General features: G+C 42.4%; 2 protein-coding genes across 2 annotated transcripts in view; one reads left to right on the top strand and one right to left on the bottom strand.

Moving 5' to 3' along the window:
* PEX1 (peroxisomal biogenesis factor 1) overlaps positions 1–13175 on the bottom strand; it is a 53853-nt gene extending 40678 nt beyond the window's left edge. Inside the window, exons 1-6 of the mRNA XM_084618504.1 lie at positions 12904–13175; positions 8281–8424; positions 4215–4298; positions 3880–3994; positions 3023–3789; positions 1896–2015 (exon numbers count right to left, since the gene is read on the bottom strand). Of these exons, the coding sequence (XP_084474630.1) occupies positions 1896–2015; positions 3023–3789; positions 3880–3994; positions 4215–4298; positions 8281–8424; positions 12904–13032 (1359 nt within the window). The 5' untranslated portion in view covers positions 13033–13175. The remainder of the gene's footprint in view (positions 1–1895; positions 2016–3022; positions 3790–3879; positions 3995–4214; positions 4299–8280; positions 8425–12903) is intronic.
* A 215-nt stretch (positions 13176–13390) lies between these two features.
* Positions 13391–23347, top strand: RBM48 (RNA binding motif protein 48). The gene is made up of 5 exons (XM_084618625.1): positions 13391–13515; positions 18872–19062; positions 19338–19483; positions 21008–21576; positions 23122–23347. The coding sequence occupies exons 1-5, from the start codon at positions 13405–13407 to the stop codon at positions 23206–23208; spliced, it is 1104 nt and encodes a 367-aa protein (XP_084474751.1). The 5' UTR covers positions 13391–13404; the 3' UTR covers positions 23209–23347.
* Positions 23348–23392: the final 45 nt, after the last annotated feature.

Raw genomic sequence — 23392 nt, 5'->3', positions numbered from 1 at the left:
CCTTTGGGAACTAAAATCACTTGAGCTGAAGTAGAAAAGAAAGAAAGGAAGAACTCCATATTAAATTTATATAAGATCACATAAAATTACTTTATATTTCTTTAGTTTACTGCCTTCAAGATATTTATTTTACACCTAGGTACAAAAACCTCAGGTTTAATTTCTACTTAGTTCAACCATGCACCCTGCAATCAACTATTTACAGAAAAAAGCAGTATTTATTAAACTGATAGATTTCAACCATGGTATATTTTAAAATATAGTAAAAAAGCAAAGCAAAATTCAGTCCATTTGTGGATAAAGAACACCAGATGCATATGAAAACTCTGTGCCTATTATAAATTAGTACTACATGTTTTGTGGAGCAACTAAAGTGCAAAATGACCACACAAGTGTCACAGCAAAAAAACCCAACATATTGCACATAATGAACTAACCCAGTGAAGACACATTTGCTTTGTTGAAGAGCAGCAATGGGTGGACAGTGAGAGTTGACATTAAATAGTTTTTTGTTGGCATAGATTTGCAATGAGAACAATGGGTGTGGTTCAGTTGAGGGAGGATAGAGGGGTTCAAATATTTACTTCACTACTAAATTTCCAGCAAAGGAAAAAAGCAAAGATAATTCAGAGTAAAACTTAAATCACTAAATTAAAATGTATTAATATGCCTTAACTATCTTATTCAGAAACTCTCCCCAGGTATTACCTGCTAGAGGAGCATAAGAGCTTCTTCTGAAAGGAGACTTAGGAATGAAGTTCCAGCCTCAGCACTGAGTTTCTTTGCCTTTGTAGGTTTAAAGCTGGACTATACAGATTCACACCAGCTGAGGATCTGGTCCAATATTTCTTCTGTAAATCACTTTTATTTTGTAATGGCAGTCTTATCTATGTGGGACCTTGTCAAGGAGAAAATGTTGCTTGTGTCCTAAACTGAAGTGGGAACCATACTATTCTTGCTATGTAATGCTTTCTAATGCAGTATTATGTAATTAGGTACAACAATATTCACAATATAATTTTGGGACTTGGTCCTGTAAACCCTTACCAACATATGTGAGTAGCTTTTAACTTCTTATGCCTCACAGACATATACGTTTGCAGGATTTGCCCCTTATACTATATAGCGATATTTTATGAAAACTGTGTCAGAACACACTTTACAGAGTAAATGTTTTTATTTATAACACACACACACACACACACACAGCCTACACCAGGTGGCTCAGGGTCCTGCACATAATGAGTAATATTTAATTACATTATGAACATGGAAAATACCAATGTGTTAAACAGAAGGAAAGAAAAATTATGAAGGAAAAGCAAAGGAGAAGAGAGATGTTTTCACATGTGATTTGAAAACGTATGGAGACTTGATGAAGTGACCACTGCGACATACTACTGGTCTAGTAGTTAAAGGAGACTAAGAGTCCGAACTTATAGGCTCTATTCCTCAAACACTGTATGACCTTGGGCAAATCACTTTATTTTCATAAAATAGAAAATCTGTATTCAATACACTGTAGAATGAGTACTGTAATACCTCCCAAACACAAAAGGGTGCTGTGAGGTTTAATTACTTGACATTTATAATCCTTTGATGAAAGGTGATTCAAAGGTATGAAGTAATATTACTGTACAAAGTTTCATTTACATAGGTGGTACAAGTGTTTCACTGATTTAGATATTACTTTAAATCATAACATTGTATTTATTGGAGGGGAAATTGCATTGGAATAATGTGTATTTTAAATATTAGTCTAATGTGATTTGAAGCTCCCAAATTATCACCTGACAAATAAAAAACAAAACAAGACTGGTAAACCTTAACCAGAGCAACACTATCACTGCTTAAACGTATGCAAAATGACAATGATACTAAGAACGCCAACTCACTAAATTCCTTTTGGGTTGTAATCTAAGAGATGCTGGAATTTTAGGGACTGAATCCACTGACTTAATTCTGACCGTTGCATGCATTTCTATATGTATTCTCTTTCTCAGGCCATCTGGAATCTGAAATATATACATTTAAAACAAAAAGTAAAGAGAAAAGATGGTCACACAGCAGAAATTGGTTACAATATCCCACAATATCAATATCCATTGAAGTGTATCCATCAATAAAAGCATTTCCATTACATTTGATCATCAGCCTGACTTGACTAGTTGTAATTTGCAACAGAATTTAAGGGGAAACCATTCTATTTCCAGTTGTACTCAAATCCTCTTCACACAATCTCCTCTTAATTGCCTCTTTTATTCTTTGTGGAAATAGTTGTTAAAACTTGTTGACCAGGGCTCTGAAATTCTTAGCTGCATTTTTATTTATTTATTTATTTAGCAGTGTGTATGTATTCTGAGATCCAGCTGGAGATTCCTATTAAGGTTTTCAGTGGTTTAACTGTGAATTTATTTTTATTAATATTAAATAATTTATTTTAAACAAACTTTTTTTTTAAAAGAAAAGGAGTTTCTTTAATTAAAAGTTTTAAAAAATTACTAAAATTATACATCAACTGCACAATGCTATGATATGTAATACTATCACTTCTTAGTTTGTTGAAGGCTGGCAGCCAGAGCACACCAGAGAGGCATGAGTATGTGATGTAATCACATTCCTTGTTATATGTAATATGTATGTACACACAGATAGTTTCAGATTCTCTGGAATACTATAGCTACAAGCAGACTGTTAAGGCACTCAATATAAATAAGTCACAAATTCCAGAAAATCTTTAAAAAGATGCTGGAGAACTTCCTCATTTTTGCTGTAGAACTGCCACAGAGCTGTGGAGACCCAGCCTACGTTATACATTTCAGAGGGCTACTGCTGGGTTTGAGTAGTCCAGAACAGGACAAATTAGCAAAGAACAGCTACACTTGATATTATCTATTTTATTTTAGTCTACCTTACTTAAAATATTTATGTTTACAAAATCTACTCTATACAATTTTACACTAATCAAGCAACCCCAAAGTTATCTTATTAAAAACCCAAAAGCAACTGTATTCAGACTAACCCAAACTCTTCCAACATGCATGGCTTCCACACTGCTGTCATATTTTATGACACTCTCTAGGTCTTCAAATCCATTCCATACTATCCGCACGACAGACATTTCACTGGATTCTTGACTGATATTAGAGCCATACTGGTTTCTGTCTTCTGTGCTGGACATTTGCTTTTGCTTCTCAAATGGTAGATTCTGCTTTGCTTCTCGATGGCGCTGTCTTGGGGAGCGAAGCTTACTGATCTTCCCATAAGACACTTTAATATTGGGATCTAGATCAACAAACTCCAGATTCCATGGAAAAACATGAACAGTATTTTTCTGAAATGCCTTTGTGGCTGATGTGCTCTGTACACTAGGAGGCTGGGACTGACATACTCTGAAAATAGAGTCCATATGAATCAAGTTTAATAGCTCATCTTTGAATGCACTCATTTCACTCATACCACAGGAAATCTGTTTCTGCTCAGGAGAGCGAGAGAAAATGCTCCCGATAAAATTCCATACGTTTGGCAGGACATTTGAGCCAAATGTCTCTTTTGCATCTGGCTTACACTGTTCAAGGACACCTGGATTTAAATGAGGTTCTTTGGCTAAAGGTTCCTTTATTATTTCTCCTTGATCCATGTTACTTTTAATAAATCTTTCATGTAAAGAGTCACTTTTTGAGGAAGGCAGATTGGTGGTGTTTTCTTCAAGCTGGCGTGTTTTTGGACATACAAAAAGCTGTGTGCGAGGTTCTAGTCTCCCATAAGAAGCAGGTGGCTTTAGTGTACCTGCAATTAAACAAAAATCATCAGTACATTTATCCACCCTTGTTAAAGGCTCTCTGTAGCATTGTATGAAATGCTTCCATCACCACTTACCAATTCGAATGTAAATATGAGTATTCTGCTCAACCCACACTGGGAAGATGGCTTTTGGAAATACTATTCTAATCTGGTCAAGAAGATGTCTTTCAAGAGAGGAAGCATGCAGCTCCTAAAGATAATTTTGCATAATTAGAAATCAAATACTTCACATTACATTTTGCATTTGTTTTAAGATACAAACTGTATATCCCTATATAAAATCAAATTTGAATTATATACATGTAATGTACAGAAAACAGTGCCTTGAGGAGAAATGGAACAGGTTGGGGGCAGGGGAATGCTTATCGTGAGTAACAAAAGTATGAGAGCAATTTAAATGTTTTTATTACCAGTATTTCCCAATCATCTGCAGAGAGGGGTTCCACTTCTACTTGCTGACAGGATAAGGCTTGGGAGCATGGCTCAAGGAATATCTGGCAGACAATAACACTTTTAAAAAAAATGTTTAGCCTCTGATAGTTACAAAAAGAAAAATGTTAAATCTTTAAGTAATTTGAAAGAATTAAGTCTGTTTCACTGTACACTTTGGATGATTAAAATTACTTGCCTTTTAAATTACACTAGCTATACCACTTAACACAGCATGAAGCTTCAATATGTTACTCCTAAGGGAATTCTGCACCAAAAAATTAAAAATTCAGCGCCAAAAAAAAAATTCTGCACATTTTTTGTCAATAAATAACTGTGGAAGCTCCACTGGGGAGCACAGGCCACTGCTGTACAAAGTGGGACATCACCCTGCAGCCCTCCCTCCCCACAGGACAGGGACTCGGTGGTAAGGCTGCACCCAGACCCTGACACAATGCAAGGGCCAGGCCTACCCCAGAAACACCCGAAATCCCTGCCCCTCTGTGCCAGGCACACCAGGTGTGGGCAGGCAGGCTCAGCCAACCAAGATCCAAGTGTGGAGGGATCCAGGTGAGGGGTGAGAGGTTTCTGTGCGAGGCAATCTGGGTATGGGCAGCTCAGTGGGGGAGATGGATGCATAGGGGCTTGTTGCGGGGTTCTGGGTGCAAGGGCAATGAAATTCTGCAGGGGAGCCGGATGAAGGTGGTTGGGGCTTGGCAGATGGGATATGGGTGAGTGGGTCTGGGGCTTGACAGGAGGGTCTGAGTGTGGGAGGGCTCTTCGGGGTGGTCCAGGTGCAGGGGAGGGCTCATCAAGTTGGGGGAATCAATGGTCCTGCTTAATGGGGGAGCCCCTGCTGCTGAGGGGACACCGCATTCCGGGCTCCTGCTTCCCCCCCGTCCCTATCCCCTTTCCTCTCCCCACTACCCTGTGCATCTATCCTCCTCCTCTCACTCCCACATCCCCCTCCCTTATCCTACCCCCCTTCTTTCCCCATTGCTTCTTCCTCCCAACCCAGCACAAAACCCTCATTTCCCCCACCCCATCCCTCTTGCCCTGCCCCACCACAGACACTCACACTAGTACAGAAAATAGGAAGGCTCCCAGCACAGAGAATGGGGAGCATGACCGGCACTAGGACCCAGAAGGCAGCATCCAGCTGCAGAGTCAGCAGCTGGAACTGAACCCTCCTTCAGCCAGGAAGCTCCGCACTCCCAGAAGTGGCAGCACCCCTGCCCAGCGTCCCCAGTCCTCCCCCGCCCCCTGTGGTTGCTGGCCCTTACCCTAGGCTAGCGCCCTCAGCCCCCTGGGCCCCAGAGCACCAGGCAGCATGGCCCCAACCTCCCCAGGCTGTGCCACTGGGCCCAACCCCTGGTCGGCGTGCCTCAGCCGCACCGGGAGGATTGGTGGCGCCACACGGCTCCGGGGGCGCACTGTGACCCCCCAGCCTGCCTGCCCCAGCGAACAGCAGGCAGGCTGAGGTCTGGGGGTGGAGCATGGGCGGGGGATCTCAGGCTGTTTGGGAAGGCAACACCTTCCTGTGCCTATGATACCCACTACCCATGCTGGAAAACACGAGGATACGTGACCACTTTTGCGGCTTCCCTTTGCTTCCCCATCATTTTCTGCTGGAAAGCTAAGAAATCTGCGGAGGGACCTGAATTACATGCCTGCACAGTGTTGCAGAATTTCCCCAGGAGTAAAATATAGTACGTGATTTCTTTTGTGCCATGTTTAGACTATAGACCCCCGCATTCCCCTATAATCAACACAGCAGGTACAAAGTGAAAAGAAGTAGCAACATCAATAAAAGTATTAGTTGATTAAATATCAATCAAGTTTCAAAGCATACCAAGAACACAGCAATCACCACAGAGGTTACAGAAGTATTTTTAAAAACCTAACTAAAACCAAACAAAAACAGAGCAGAGTTTCTAAATACGTGTTTCTGAAATTTTGAATTAGCCTAAAAATATAGTGGAATTTGGAAAGCTCAAAAGTATAAATAACTGTATACAGTTATATAAGGCAGAAGCAGTTATCCACTTGTAAGGAAAAATTACAGTTTTATGAGTGGGCTCACAGAAGTATCACTTCCACAGCACAACTTTCAGGAATTGGTCATCTCATTGGTACGAGCTGATCATCAGGAAGAATGCTGGGACCTGATGTAGCTCAGGGAGAAGCAGATTGCTTCAGAGAAGCCAGTCAGTACAGAAGAAAATAAAGGGTGATTTTTACCAAAAGTTCCATTTGTCAAAGAGTAGCACTTTTCAAGATACTGGCATCTTAACATTTTTTTCTTTAAATAACGTTCTCTTAAAATGAGGCAATTTCTAATCCTCTGTCCTCTGTGCAACTGCAGCGTCAACTGCAGAGTCAAATCAGTTTTTCCAAAAGAAGCAATTGGCTTTAAACCCTGAAGGATCCTAAAGTTTCAATGTATGCAATACAAATAAGAAATATCCTTTCCCTTCCATACAACAGTAAATAAAAGGGAATATTTTTCATGGAATACTATTACTGCAGATAAACACATGCTTCCTGAAGGCAAAGGGATAGTGGGGCCATCTATTTTAATTTGTTCCTTTGATAGGACAGAAGACTTTATTTAATGGCATCTTTTTTGGTGAATTTTTTGCTAGGATCTGAAGGTTGCTCATAAGGATTTTCTTCTGTGAGCTAGTAATTTCCAGATTTTAAAAGGATAACTGGGAGGATTTATTTATTTAGCATTTATGTATCTTAAATAAACATAAATGTGTAAAAATCTGGCCACGACTACAGCTAGGGGGGCAACAGTACCCTAATCTAGTCATAACTCATCAGAAGAGCCAATATCATTATCTTGTGAACAGTAGGAAAATTGCAGATTTTCACAATATTCTATGGGCTACTTTTCTTAACTATTGTATCTAGAGTCAGGATAAAACAATTCCAGTTGAGATTAAAATAACCACTTTACCAGCTATACAATGTCATAAAAATGTTCCAGTTACTTCTGCTGTTGACCCAACAAGATATTTTATAGTCCAGTGGCCAGATAACCATTAGCTTTCCAGTAATGATTTTCAAAAAGCAAACAAGTGGAGGTGCCACACTGCCTGGTCAAAAATGTTTCCTGCTGTGCCTTCTTTCTATAAATAAAGTTTTGGGTGAGGGATAGCTCAGTGGTTTGAGCATTGGCCTGCTAAACCCAGAGTTGTGAGTTCAATCCTTGAGGGGGCCATTTAGGGATCTGGGGCAAAAATTGGGGATTGGTCCTGCTTGAGCAGGGGGTTGAACTAGATGACCTCCTGAGGTCCCTTCCAACCCTGATATTCTATGATCATATCTGAAATATACTTAGAATAGCTGTGTGTGAAGTAATACTTTTCTGCCCATGTTAATTTAATTTTCCACCTGCCATAACCAAAACATTGTGTCGTTGAAAAGATTAACAGTCACATGATGGACAAAACTCTGGTCGTGTACTGTCTCCTGGGCACCTGCCCAACTTCTTTTTGTAACAGGAATCACAAGAAGAACTATGGGATCTGGTCTAAACAGTGAGAAAAGGCAGATCCTTTTACAGCAAATCTGCAACATGTGTGCAAGGAGAAATGAGTCGAAGTCTCAGTGCAGAAAGAATGTCATATGAGTTAGGAATAAGAGCATAAATATAAACAAAATGATAAGAATTGAAGAAAAAACAAACAATTACCATGAGAAAATTCCAAACTTGTTTTATTTCTTTTAAAAATACTTTCCCTTTAAATTAACATTTCACTACACACTCAGACTACAATCCTGCAAAGACCTACCCACATACTAAACTGTATACCCTATAAGTAGATCTACTGATTTCAGTGGGTAAATTTTTGCAGGACTGGGGCTTAAGACCCCATTCCTGCAATTTATTTCATCTGAGTGGACACCTCTTACCACATACAGCCCCAGGGAAGACAGTGGGGATCTGCCTGTCTGCATGGAACACGTTGCATGATTGGAGCCTAAATTGTAAAGCATTATTCCTTCAGATTTTTTTTTTTAAAGTGCATTCCAAACCTGCTCTCCTTCTGTAATGCCAAGTTTCTCTGCTAGGTGTCTGTTAATTTCAGCAATATTTTCACCATGGTGACCACAATGTCTGATTTCCATCCAACTCAAGAATATAGGCTGGTGACCCCAGGAGACTTTCACAGCCTGACCCTGTTGATTTCAGAGAACAGAACAACATTAATATCAAACAATTGAAATTAAATTATCCTCATTCTGACTAATAATATAGACAAAATCTTCCGAATACAAAATGAACAGAAATGTGTAATTTGTTTCTGGATTTGTCATGTCCTATTTTAATGAATAATGTAGGATCTTAGCACTAGTAATACAGAAATACACTGTAATACATTGAATCATTGCAAATCTGAATAGGGCTCTCTGTGCAGGTGCAAGAGTCTCCCTATATATATCAGATTTGATTACTGGGGCCTTGCTTTGATACATAATAGGAACATCAAGTAATGAAGGTAGAAAAAAAGAGGTTTATATGCACAAAAGGTTATGAACCTGTTTGGTACTCCAATATATGCACCTTGTCAGTTCTCCTTTAAAGGTTAATTTTAGGATGACCATATTTCCCTATGCTGAATATGGGACAACTGGTAACATTACTTATATTCAAACAAATTCAATGGCAATTGTACAAACGTTTAAATTAGCATCAAGTTCACTGAGCCCCTGTTAAAAAGAAATACTGTGTAGTTGAATTGTTTTTATTTACCTTCCTACCTTTAAGGCTTTAGAGTTCACATAGGGAGGGGTGACACCCTCCCTCCCCCCCACACACAGGAGGAGGGGTGACACACACACTCCTGTACACTTCTCTCACACAGTGGGGGTGACTGACTGACTGACCTGACCCTCCCTGCCCTCCTTTACCCTCCATGCTTGGTGGGCCCCCGGGATAGACCCACCTCTCCTGGTACCTGGCACTGCGTCTTCCCGAGACAACACATGAGGGGGGCATGCAGGGTCACATCCCCCCCGCCCCCAGATTTCTGCCAGGGTTCACACCAGAATGTGGCTAGCAGCAACCTTTTGGCACTGTCCGGGAGGGAAGGGACGGGAGCTACTTCCAGCTGCAGGACAGAAAGAGGGGGGAAGGGATGACCTGGCCTGTGTCTTTGCAGAGCTCATCTCTTCTTCCCCCACCTCTACTGCTTCCATGTGGCTGGAAGCAGCTTGTCCCTTCCTGCCCGCACAATGTCAAAAGCCAGCTAACACATCCAGGCAGCTGTTGGCCACTGACATAACCCAGCTGCCTCCTGTCCCCTGGGTACAGCATGGGCAGGAAGTGTTAAGTCTTAAGGATGCATAGTGCACCAGGGCCCAGGGAACCGGACTGCAGGGGCTTCAGTGAACTCAGCCAGAGAGGTGGCTCAGCAGAGGAGGGTGCCTAGGGGATGGAGCAGCCCCGCGCTCCCTGAGGGCAGGACCCAGGGGGAAGGGTGGGCAAAGAGGGTGCTAAGCCCCTGCCCTGGCAGCTACTGTGGAACCTGCAGGTTCAGGGCATGAACAGGCTGGAAAATTGCTTCCCCCGCCACTCCATAGCTTAGATGAGAGGCAAAGAGGCTTCCCTGTGCCAACACTATGCGGGGCTTTGGCATATGTAGGGCTCGGCTCCTCCTGACCAGCACCCTGGGCCAGAGGGTCTTGGGCTTTCCTGGGGTGCCTGCCCAGCCAGAGGCAGTGGGGGAAGGAAGGAGCCTGCTGGCCAGGCTGTTAGTGAGCTGAGCACCCCGACCAGGGGCTGGTTCTTTGCACAGCACTGGGAGCTAGACGTGCCCCACTGGGGGCATATGGAGGAGCTGCAGGGCTGGGGGAGTGAAGGGGCAAAACAAGGAGAGGACGAGGGGAAGTACGTAAAGGGCTGATGGGTGGGCAGCAGAGCTGACACATAATTGGCCTCCGCTGGCGCCTGCCTGCACTCACCAACCACTGCAGCTCACCGGAGGGCTTAAATATGGGACTGTCCCTTTAAAAATGGGACGTCTGGTCACCCTAGTTAATTTAGATTCTATCAAGCAATTGTTGGAGTGTGGAAAATGTAAAGATGTAGAATATTAGGAGGGATTCGGATGAGTATAGGCAGACTGTGTGGCATTAGGAAACAGGGATGACATTCCAAGCTACAATTTTTGGGAGACAGGGACAAGAGGAGGATTGTATCATGTCAAAAACATGATATGATGTTGCATTTGTTTTGTTTCACTGGACAAGTCAACAAGAGTTGAAGGCAACTTGACAGAAAGTTATTTTATATTGTCAGCTACTATGTTTCTTGTACCTTCCTCTAAAACATCAGCGATTGATCACTGCCACAGACAGGATACTGAACTAGATGAGCCAGGAATCTGATCTAGTATACATTACTGTATTCCTGGTCCTAACATCAGGGATGCCCAAAGTCCTCTCCAAGTGCTTGTAAATTTCAGAGTGGATGGTAACAACTCTACCCAAGAGTCATTCCAGCAACCTGTGGACCACAAGAGTCCTGGTTTGACTTTTGGCTGTGATAACAGAGAGCACACAGCAAAGTCTAGACTCCAGATGGATGGGGGCTTTTGCTAACTGGCCAAAAGGATCCTAGTCCAAACATGGCCCCTGTCCCAAATTATCTGGGATTACCATGGTCTAAGCATGGCTTGCACATAACACAGCTTCATGGTCTTCACATTGTGCTCTGCCCAACAAGACATTGTCATGTCAACCTAGAATATTACAGGCTTGGGTCTCCACGCCACTGGAAGGGGATGTTAGTGGTGAGGGGCTCTAGCGGCAACAGGGGGGTATTGTGAGAGGTCACTGACAACAAGAGGAGACTGTCGCTTATGGTGCAGAGTGTTGCAAAAGGGTATCACTGGCATCCAGGGGTGCTCCTGTAGTTAAGGGGGCACTGGGAGAGTACACTGGTGTTGAAGAAGGGGCTCAGTAGCATCAAGGGGCAGTGCTGCTAGCATTGTTAGCATTGAATAGGGCATTGTGAGGGGCACTGGTGTTGTGGGGTTCATTGCTGGTGTCATGGAGCGGTGGTGAGAGGGATCACTGGCGTCACAAGGGTCTGTCACAAGGAAGTGCTTGTCTCAAGGGGGCGTTGCTGGCACTGAGAGAGGGCATCATGAGGGGATACTGGCATCAGGGTGTGTTGCTGATATTAAAGGGGCATTGAGGGGTGCATTGTGGGGGACAGATACAAGGGGGTACTTGCCTAGAGGGAGGGCATCATGATGGGATATTTGGATTTGAGGGGTCATCATGACAGGATGCTGGCATGGGAGTGTTGCTTACATCAAGAGAGACATTGTGAGGGGGCACTGGCATTGAGGGGGTCAATAGCGGCACTGAGTGGGGTGTTGTGAGGCGATGCTGGAGTCGGGGGCATCAGGGAGTGTTGTGATGCTGGCGTCAGAGACATTGCTAGTGTTGAGGGGCTCCTTATAAGGAGGCACTAGTGTCAGGGGATATTATGAGGAGGTGCTGATATATGGGGGGGGCTGTTGCTGGCATTGGGAATGTCAGGAGAGGCTGGCACAAGGGGGCATCATGAGGAGGTGCTGGCATCAGGGGACATTGCTGACAAGGAGGGGGAGCATTGTGGGAAGCTGCTGGCATCGGGGAGGCATCATTGGCACTGGAGGATGTTGCGAGGAGGTGCTGGCATCAGGGGTCATCACTGGCATCAGGGGGGCATTGTGGGGAGTGCTGGCATTGGGTGGTGTAACTGGCGTTGAGGGGGATATCAGTGGTGTTAAAGGAGTGTTGTGAGGTGGTGCTGGGATTGGAGATTGTTGCTGGCATAAGGGAAGGTATCTTGAGGAGTTGCTGGCACGGGAGGGGCTGTGTGAGGAGGTGCTGGCATTGGGGGGCACTGATAGCATTAGGGGCATCATGAGGAGCAGCTGGCATCAGGCACTGATTTAGGGGACATCACTGGCACTGGGGGTGTCATTGGCTCTGGGACATTGTGAGGACATACTGGCATTGGTGGCGCATTGTGAGGAGGTGCTGGCATTATTAGGGTATTACTGGCATTGGGGCGGTCACTGGCATGGAGTGGAAGCATCATGAGGGAGTGCTAGCATTGGGGTCATCACTGGCATTAGGGAGCATCATGAAGAGATGGTGGCATTGGGGGGCATAACTGGCATAGAGGGTGTTGTTGGTGCACAAGGAATGTCATAAGGAGGTGTTGGCATCACTGGCATGGAGGGGGAACACCGTGAGGAGGTGCCAGCATTGGGGTATCACTGGCATTGGGGGCATCGCTGGCATGGAGGGGGGAGCGTTGTGAGAAGGTGCCGGCGTGGGGGCGTCGCTGGCATGGGGGGCACCGCTGGCATGGAGGGGCGAGCGTCATGGTGAGGGGGGAGTCACTAGCACTGCGGGGCTCAGTGTCGCCATGGCAGTGGGATGCTGGCAGGCTGAGGGGGTGTCTAACGGAGTGGGGGTAGTGCCGCAGTGTCACCGTAGCGATGAGGGGGAGGGGTGAAGCCATGAGGGCTGGAGGAGAGCGCCTCGCTGTCACCCCAGCGACAGGGCGCTGGTGGGGAGAGGGGACGGGGCTCTGCAAAGAGCCGCTCCGAGGGGCCCCTCCGCCCAGAGCCCGGACGGGGCCCACCCCGGTACCTGCTGCAGGCGAAGGTGGGAGGCCAGCACAGGAGGCAGGTGCAGGAAGCAGTCCCGGGTGCCGCTGAAGGCGACAGTCACAGCGGCGCCTCCCGCGCCCCCTCCGCCGGGATAGCCGCTGCCCCACATCGCGCCCGCAGCACCCAACGCCGGCGCGCCCCGGCAGCATCGAGCGGCCGCTCCGCGCCCAGGTTAGAGTTACCCACTATGGACCGAGAGAAGGAAGCACGAGCCCTCACTACCTTGCCCCCCACCCTCCAGCGGGATTGGTATGGCCCATCACAGACCAATGAGAGTGCGTGCGACACTCACCCGATTTCTCTGATTGGCCGTTCTCTCAAGGGATTCTGTTGGTGCTGTCTGGCCCGTCGAAATCTCTCTCTTACTTCCCCGCCCGGAACCAATGAGAGCACGGCAATCGCTCCCCGTTTCTGTGATTGGCTGTTTTATCGGGGATCTGCTGGTGCTGCCTGGCTGTGGTGCGCGGGGGAAGGTGGGAAGATGGCCGCGCCTGGCGATGGAGTTGGGGGTGTCTGTAAACATCACGCGCAGCAGGACGTTTGCGACTCGCGCGCCAAGTACCGGGAGGGGCGCAGGCCCCGCGCAGTGAAGGTGGGAGTGGGCTCTGGGTGGTTGTGTGGGGTGGGTACTGGTCAGACAGGGACTGGTCGCCTGGTTCTGCTCAGCCGGGAAACGCGCGCTGCGGGGTTCAGGGCTGCTGGAGTCTCTGAGTGTCTTGCCTCAAATGCCCTCACCCGCCCCCAGGGTACGGAACACAGCCCGGCCTGCCGCTCCCCCCTCGCCGGGACGCAGCCCAGGAACCCCTGGCGCGCAGCCGGTTACGGGCTGCTCTTGCCGCCGCCCGTCCTCACTGGTGTAGCCTCATCATCCCTGGTCCCAGTGCTGCAGCGCCTGGAGCTGTGTTCATCAGTCTCTGTCCCAGTTCCGAACGCAGCCCTCCTTCGATGCTGCCATGCTACCCTGAGGCACCGCAAAGCAGGGGCTCAGCCCTAGCTCCCTAGCGGGATGTGGGTACCCTTAATGTATGTATTTATATGGCTGTCCGGTCCAAAGGCCGCTCTGTAGGTTGATGGAAGATTTACAGGTTTACAAATCATCCCCTCACACACATGTACCCAGCACTGGCTGGAAATAGATAGTTTTTACCAGGCTCAAACCTCAATAAAACACTTGTCGCCAAAAGAGTTAGGAACCACTTGATTAACTGACGTGTACATCTCTCATTACAATAAAAATCAAGCTTGTTCAGATCACAGTTTACCCCCCTTCTACACAAACCTGGTGGTATTGTGAATGTGATTCATTAACCTCAGGAACGTTCAATCATGAAACTATAGGAAACTTTATTCACATTGAAGGAAATCCCACATTATTTGAAAATTCCATTCCTACTATTTTTATTTTGAGCCTCATTTTAGATATTTTTTTACGCACCGAGAAAGCCCATTATCATTCAGTTGAGTCATGGTATTGTAGAAAACAGAAATGGAAAGATTTATTCATTTATCTTGTCTTGAAAGGTTGCGTACAATGCATACAAATCCAGGGTCCAATCCTGCAAACATGCATGTAATTTTATTCACTCGTATGAGTAAAGTTATTCTTGTTTTTGTAGTATCAGGATTATAAAATGCAATTTTGAAAGTTGTTTAAGCTTGAGACCTAAATATTCCAACTGTATCCCTTAATTAAATCATATTCAGTGAATATCTATGATTGACTAAAGGCTATTTGAAGAAAGCTGCTGGGTTGAAAAATATTTTTCATCGTGTATTTTTGTTTGAGTTTTGGAAATATATGTGGCTCTTCTTATGTGACATCTCCATTACTGGAGGTTTGCAACCATGGTAGCCCATTCTGTATGATCCTCTGCTAATCTCTTTGTGGATGAATAGTTCTTCTGATCCATCATATCACACTGTCCATCCAAGATCTTCCTTTTTCTGTCTTGTGCTCTTCTGTCATCAGCTTTATCTTGCAGAGCCTGTAAACATGCATCACCCACTGAACCTCTTAAAATATGCCTTTCAAGTCAAATCTTTTAATAAGATCTCTAATTAGATTTTGCTTAGTCCCAATCATCTGCAGTACTTTTTTGTTGGTTATGGGATTGTAGTTTCTTTGGATTATGGATTGTTTGAATATCCATGTTTCATAGCTGTAATTTAAGTGTAATATAATGTAAGTTCTCAAGATTTGGAATTTAGTCTTCAGACTTATGTCCTTTCTCATCAGATGTTTATTCTTCCAGAATGTCTCTTTCGCTCCTGCTATTTTGGTGTTGACTTCAGTATCCGATCTTCCAGTAATGATGCTTCCTAAATAGCAATAATTTCTCAGTTGCTGTACAACACTGTCATTAGCTGGAATCTTGCTTGTTTCCCAGGATTCTTGTATACCACCATAGTTTTTGTTTTGTCTAAAGTTGAATGTGGACGATATTCTTTGCCATATTCCTACATAATTTCCACTAACTTCATCAGACCTAGTTCTAAATCAGCCAACAGCACTGTGTCATCTGCATAGCAAATGTTATTAACCTGTTTTCCATTACTTTTAATATTTTTATTTTGTCAATTAAACACTCACTATAAATGTTGAATAAAATTGGTGTCATTATACAGCTTTGGCTCACTCCTCTCTTGATATCCATTTCATTTTCATCTTCCATTATAATCGCCTTCTGATTCCAGTATAATTGTTGTATGACTCAACGTTCATATGTATCAGTCCTTACACTTAACATATTGAGCAATATGTAGTGGTAGCTTCAGTCAAATGCTTTTTGGAAGTCAGTTAAGCACAAGTATCTTGTTTTCCCCATTTCAGTTGATTTTTCTAATATGATCTTCATTATTGTGCCTTTGCAGGTGTTAAACCATATTGTTATTCACTTATTTTCTTATCATTCCATTCCCTGCTGCCTTGTTGACTGTCTTTTGGCTAGAGGCTAGGGTTCCAACCTGAAAAAAATGGCTTGATTCTTGAGGCTTTTGTGGAGTATTAGTGCCAAAGTTGTCATAATCACCCAATTTAACATTCCCCAACTGCCATGTAATCTGACTGGCCCTCAGTGTGAACCGGTGCCCTGCATGGCCAGACATGTGAAACTGGTGACTACAGGAATGTAAGGGGACTGAATCAACCCAGGAAGCACCCAATGTATGCGGACAAATGGAAAGGTGAAATGTTACAATAGGATTGAGATGTTCTGTATAGGTGGAGATGACTTTGTCACAAGTCTTCTGAGCAGCAAAGAATACAGAGTTATCAGTGCAGGTGGACTGTGAAGTGGGAAAGGAGTGGCAATTATGGTAGATAGAACTATAGCTGAAAGGACTGAATAAGTGAATCTATCATCTGAACCTGTAATGATAATAGCAGTAAAAGCATGTCCAATGATTATTCAAATATATGTCCCAAGAAACTGCAGATTCTGAACAGGATGTTGAAAAATTCTGTGAAAACTTCAAAGCAATGGAGATCAGTGGTGGAAAGAGATATAGTGGTAATTCTTATCGGAGACTGGAATGCAAAAGTGGAAGTAGAAAAAGGCCAATTGTCACAGATATTATTTGGTGCCAGTGAAAGAAATGACAGAGAAGAAAGATTCAGAGAATTTTGAGAGACACATGATCTCATTATCTGCGGTCCTTATTTTCAACAAAAAGAAAGCACAAAGCATACATGACAATCACCAGGAAGGGATGAATAAAAACCAAATTCATTTGATCATTATCAACCATAGGTATAGAAATTGTATTAGGAAGATTACGGTTTTGCCAAGCGCAGATTGTGGATCAGATCATAGATTGGTAATGAAGAAACAGAATATCAAACTGAAAAAGTTACACAAATTCAAATACCTTGAAGCTCTGAGGAATTATGAGATGGAAAGTCACTACAAAGAAGTGTTGTGGATCATTAATGCTGTTATAAATATAAAGGGCAGGGTAACCACCTTTCTGTATACAGTGCTATAAAATCCCTCCGGGCCAGAGGCAACATCCTGTAAAGGGTTAAGAAGCTCAGCTAACCTGGCTGGCACCTGACTCAAAGGACCAATAAGGGAACAGGTTTCAGAGTAACAGCCGTGTTAGTCTGTATTCACGAAAAGGAGTACTTGTGGCACCTTAGAGACTAACCAATTTATTTGAGCATAAGCTTTCGTGAGCTACAGCTCACTTCATCGGATGCATACTGTGGAAAATACCGAAGATGTTCTTATACATACAAACCATGAAAAAATGGTTGTTTAGGGAACAAGATACTTTCAAATCTTGGGGGAGGGGGAAGGCTTTGGTTTGTGCTCTTTGTTTACGTGTTTGTTCTCTCTTGAGACTGAGAGAGGCTAGACTGAAATCCATCTTCTCAAACCCGTCCTAATCCAAGTCTCCAATATTGCAACCAGTATAGGTAAGCCAGGCAAGGCGGATTAGTTTATCTTTTGTTTTATGTGAATTTTCTCTGTGTTAAGAGGGAGGTTTATTCCTGTTTTCTATAACTTTAAGGTTTTGCCCAGAGGGGGATCCTCTGTGTTTTGAATCTGAATACCCTGTAAAGTATTTTCCATCCTGATTTTACGGAGATGATTTTTAACTTTCTTTTTTTTAAATAAAATCCTTCTTTTAAGAACCTGACTGATTTTTCCATTGTTCCAAGATCCAGGGGTTTGGGTCTTTGATGATTTTGTAACAAATTGGTTAGGATATTATTCTCAAGCCTCACCAGGAAAGGGGGTGTGTAGGGCTTGGGGGGATATTTTGGGGGAAGACGTCTCCAAGTGGTCTCTTTCCCTGTTCTTTGTTTAAAACGCTTGGTGGTGGCAGCATACTGTTCAAGAACAAGGCAAAGTTTGTACCTTGGGGAAGTTTTTAACCTAAGCTGGTATGAATAAGCTTAGGGGGTCTTTCATGCGGGTCCCCACATCTGTACCCTAGAGTTCAGAGTGGGGAAGGAACCCTGACAAATGCAAATAAAGACCAAGTGACTTGGAAAAGTCTGAAAGATGTTATCAAAGAATCTGCAGATAAACCTGTATGGTAGAAGTTACTAGCTAAGATATCCCATGGATAATGGATAAAATAATTGCTCTGGTGTATGAGAGAAGGAAAGTAAAAACACAATGATCAACAACAGAAAAAGAAGAGTACTGAAGACTAATGTGGGTTATGCATTCAAAAAGTTTCTTGAAAGATTCACTGACAATGCATTTTGACCTTAACTGTAATGAGTTTCAATGATTTAAATATGGATTGAGCAGATGTGGAGCTTTTCAAGGAATAGATGCCTCATTATGCAACAGAGTCAGAATGCTCTCTAATCCCCCGTAACCTGCTGAATGGGGAAAACCTCTTTTATTCTGAATATCTCGTATCTAATGCTTCCCCAGTGCACATGTGCTACATGATCACTGAATTTGCAGAGCAGTCTGTTCTTAGTATTACTAAGATCTCCGACTGGGGATACTTTATTTTCCCCATGTAAATTCACCATGTTGCTAACCAAGAAAGATGTGACAGGAATACTTTTTAAGTTTGCCAGTGCCACATGATAATTGTCCAGAAAATCAACTGTTCATTGTTGCAAGGAATTTGCAATGTATTGGCTAGACTATAGCACTGCTCTTTATTGGATCAGACCTGCTCAAAAATAAGCCCTAACTCAGATGGTAGACACCTGCTTTTGGATCAGAATGATTGAGTTCTATCCTCACTCACTGATGAGGAGGTCCTTGCTGACCATGGAATTCTTGCAAACTCCTGTTGGGATCCCACAATACTCCAAGCTCAAAATCAAAAGGGTAGATGTTTTAAAATTTTCAAAGTTCTAAGAGGGCTTTAGGTCCAATAGATAAGAAAATTACTTGAGGTGTTTGAATATGGTATTTAATGTTTTATTGCAAGATAAAAGTATGAATGTATTTAAATGTTTTTATTTCTTTCAGGTGTATACTGTCAACTTGGAATCTCGTTATTTGCTAATACAGGGAGTTCCTGCTTTGGGTGTTATGAAGGAATTAGTGGAACAATTTGCATTATATGGTGCCATTGAAGAGTACAATGCTTTAGATGAGTATCCAGCAGAACAATTTAAAGAAGTTTATCTTATCAAATTCCAAAAATTACAGAGTGCAAGGTATTGCAGCAGATAACATCTGTCTGCCTTCCATTTCTTTAATCTTTGGTGTCTTAATATTGGTAAATTTCTTGAGATTAAAGTAAAATATTCATCCCACATAAATATATTTGGTACATATAAGAATGGTGTGTTCTTCTCATTGTGTCGCAACTGAAACATTTATTACAAACAGACCAAGAGACTATCAGTGATCCTCAAATGTGTTTGTTAAAATGTGAACTGTGTTAACGCTGGAGTAATGTAACATTTGAATACAATTTCCTTTTGTTTAGGGTAGCCAAGAGAAAACTGGATGAACGGAGTTTCTTTGGTAGTTTGCTTCATGTGTGTTATGCTCCAGAATTTGAAACAGTCCAAGAGACGAGGGAGAAGCTGCAAGACAGGAGAAAGTATATAGCAAAAACAACAAGTAATAGAGGTTTGTAATTGGACACCCTATTGAAAGTTTAAAATATCACTTTTGTTGTGGGTATGTTTTGGCAAAGTAAAAGTGTCTACTCTTACAGTTAATTGTTCATATTTACTTTGCTGCAAAACGCGCGCATCTGTCTTCAATACTTTAAGAGCAGAATGGAAAAGCACTTCACTGTTTAGTGGATTCTAAATGATCAAAGCCACACAAAAGATGGTCAATAGGGGAATAAGAAATGCACAGGTTTTAATGTTTCTGTTTCCTCGGTTTTCATTGTGTGTGATCTCATTCATCAGAAACATAAGCATGGCTAAGAAACATGGGGTGAGATTCTTTTCCCTATTCTGACTCCTTTACGTGGGGTAAAAGGGCTGGAATGGTGTAAACAGGCCCTAAAAATCATGGAGCCACCAAGGAGAGAATTCCTCCAGTGCAGGGACTGGTGATGGACATAGTGGGGGTGAGCTATGTCAATGGTGGGATTGCAGCATGCAGCACTGTGGAGATTCCAGACTGTGTTGTAGCCCATAGGACAGCCCCAGGAGTTACTGTAGCTTAGATAGCTTCACCCCCCACACCCTAAGCAGCCCAAATTGGAAGGGCACAAAACTGACTTAAAGCCACATTCCCTCTCCCTCCTCCTGCCCCTCTACCTTTGAGCTGTGAGTTCTGTGCTGCATCTCCAAGAAGCACACCATAGAATCTCATCCCTAGATTTTATGAAGAGTTTAGGCTCCATGTGTTTCATATATTGTCATTGTATGCTCAGATGCTTTGGTTCTGATTGGGGAAAATAATTGCCCCAGTGAACTTCTGCAGTATAATTGAAAGAGGAAATAGTTTATATAGAATAGGTGTCAGGAACACATTGTCTTGACTTTCTGAACTCTAGTGATTTCACACTTACTAATAATCATGAATAAGATTAAGATTTTGTCATGGTTATTTTAAGTAAAAGTCACGGACAGGTCACGGGCAATAAACAAAAATTCACAGGAGCCTGTGACCTGTCTGTGACTTTTACTTAACAATCCCATGGTGGGGGACTTCGGCATAAAGCCCTGGTTCCAGCCCAGCCATGTGGGGAGGAATGTCACACAGTCCTGGCTCCAGCCCAGCTGCGGGAATGAGGAGCATAGCCCCAACGCCAGCCACAGCCATATGGAGTAGGGGCTCACAGCCCCGGCTCCAGCTCCAGCCCCGACTTCAGTTGCTGATAGCTGGAGCCGAAGAAGTCACAGAGGTCAGGTAAAGTCACAGAATCTGTTCCTGTTATGACCAAATTGTATCCTTAATCATGAACTACAATTGCTTTGGCAATCAACACTTTTGCACTTAATGGAATGAAGTCTGGATTGCCAGAAAGATAATGGAAGTGAAACTTGAGGTTAGATTGGAACTGGCTATAAAATCTTGACGCTAGTGCTCAGCCTCACTATAATTCAGCAATGCTAAATAAATGCTTTTCTTTGTTGTATATAATTTAGAGAAGTTATATAATAACAATCAAACTACCTCTTTGTGTTAAAGTTCATTTTGTGGCAAAGAAGATACAGGAGCCTAAAAAGACTGTTTCAAAGAACTCCAAACATGACTTTCAACCAGAAACCTTAGGATTCAGTGTAGCTGATGCAAATACTGGTAACTGGGATCCATCTGTATGTTGTCCTTACTCTTACAAGCCATCTTGTGAATTTTCGTCAAGAAACACAGCATGTCCTTCAGGAGGTCATTTTCAGAGTGCGTTGGCATTCCCTAAATATGTCAATAACTGTGCTGAAACTTCTGAACACTTCAGCCAAAGTAAACATTTGACTCAAAGTGCACAACAGGGGGGACATATGAACACACCCGTTTCTCTTGTGCTGCAAAGAAAAGTTCCTTCCGATAACGGAATTGGGAGATTTATGCCCCGAACAACTCAACTGCAAGAGCGAAAGAGAAAGAGAGACCAAGGCAATCAAATTGACTTCATTGGAATAGACTCGGATAGTACTGAAGTCATTATTGGTCCACGGCTACCAGAAATACCAAAAGTGGACATGGATGATGATTCATTGAATACTTCAGCAAGTTTAATTCGAAATAAACTAAAGGAGGTATGCACTCTTTAAAAAAAAAAAAACACCACCACCCTTTTAATTTTGATTTTCAAACATACATTTATATTCATTGTTCGTTAAAAATGTATTTATGGGGCCATATAGGAATTTACCTCAATATACTGGATATTTTCCCAGCAATTTGTTAATAATGGGGCCTGATTCTGAGAAGTGTGAGCACCCATAATGCCCATTGAAGTCAGTCACAAGTTCTCATCTCCTCTCAGGATCAGGCCAAATGTTAAAAAAGCATCTAAAACCAAAGGGTTTTTTTAACCCTTTAATCATAATACTTTGATTCATTTTGATACTGCACCAACTTTGTGCTGTTGAAGTATTTTCATTTTATACAATTTTGTTTTTTAGGCCTCTGTCATATTTGGAAATAAAAGTAACATCAAGATACTATTCGTTTTCCATATTCATTCATTTTCCCCACACACTTCACTTTTCCTTGCTGTTGGGAGTATCTAAAGCAGCTGACCACATATTTAGATTTTAGAGATCTTCAGAATGTTGGACTTAGACTCTGAAGAATTTAACACAATCTTGTTTATGGCAGACAGCATGACATCATTTAAATCTCTGCTGTATGATTTAGTCTGCATTCATTTTGAACGAAACAAAAGCATACAGATGCTGTGAACTGTGTTTTACTAGAATTTCCTTTTCTTTGCCTTTTAATTATTTGGAAATTATTTATATTTTCTTCATTGGTGTTGCATACTGCCCCAGGTGAAATATTTTACCTGAACAGCTATATAACAATGAGGGGTTCAGGATTATTTTCATTTTCTGTGAACAGTAAAGGGGTTAAACAAGTAGGACAGTAGAGTCACTTTTCATAGTACAGTAGCCCTTTAATAAGAATTGTTATACTGTACATGAGGTAACATGCAATAGTAAACGTTTTTCTTTTACTATTATACTATTTGTATTCAGTAGGCTTAAGTTAAGAAAATCAAGAAACAGAGACTGCTACCTTCAATACAGAAAGCTATGTAGATTTGAAGGGGCTCAACTGCAACTAAATTGCTAAATCAATTAATGAATCACACATCACCTTAAAAAAACCAACAACAAAAACCCACTTTATTCCAAAGCATTTCCTCCTTTTTCCATATTACAGTTTTACTTTCAGGTGGCTAAACTATACTTCGATATTCCTTTACTGTTGATGCACATAACGAAAGTGTGCAACATTCTATCATTACCAAACCTTTAAAATCAATTATTTGTTAAAATACAGCAAGTTGTTTGTCACTGATTCACTTGCTTGTTGATGCTGTACTGTTTCCCAATATTCCATATTGTCATTCTAAGAATTAAAAATATTATTTAATTTGGCTTGTGCGTAACATTCACTTACAACTTTGTGTGGTGGAAAGCTTGTAATACAATTGCAATGAACAAATACTGTACATTGCTCCTAAAATTCAAATATCAAAGTTACATAAACATTCAGGGACGTTTATTCTAAAAGCAACAGAATCAGGAATAATTACAATTTACTGATTTTGGACTTTTTCCTTTTTAAACTAGGTAGCAGTTTCTGTTCCAGAATCATCTGGGGAAAAGCCAGAGGATACTCAAACAAAGCCACCGATGAAGCAGAGAAGAAGAATATAGATACCGCAGGCAGCATCTTTGGTGTCCATCTGCCTTTAAAGGATAGAATTTCAAGTTTTTTTATTTTTGTGATGTCAGAGGTAAAGAAATATTAAATTATCTGTATATTATAATGTATTTTCTAGCAGTAGTATAAACATTCATGATTATAAATTTTGTATTTTTTGACATTTCATTAAACAAA

This window comes from Lepidochelys olivacea, assembly GCF_965140295.1.
Source record: "Lepidochelys olivacea isolate rLepOli2 genome assembly, chromosome: 2".
Taxonomy (NCBI): domain Eukaryota; kingdom Metazoa; phylum Chordata; order Testudines; family Cheloniidae; genus Lepidochelys; species Lepidochelys olivacea.
Note: the sequence above shows the minus strand (reverse complement) of the source record. Positions and strands in the feature narration are given on the sequence as shown.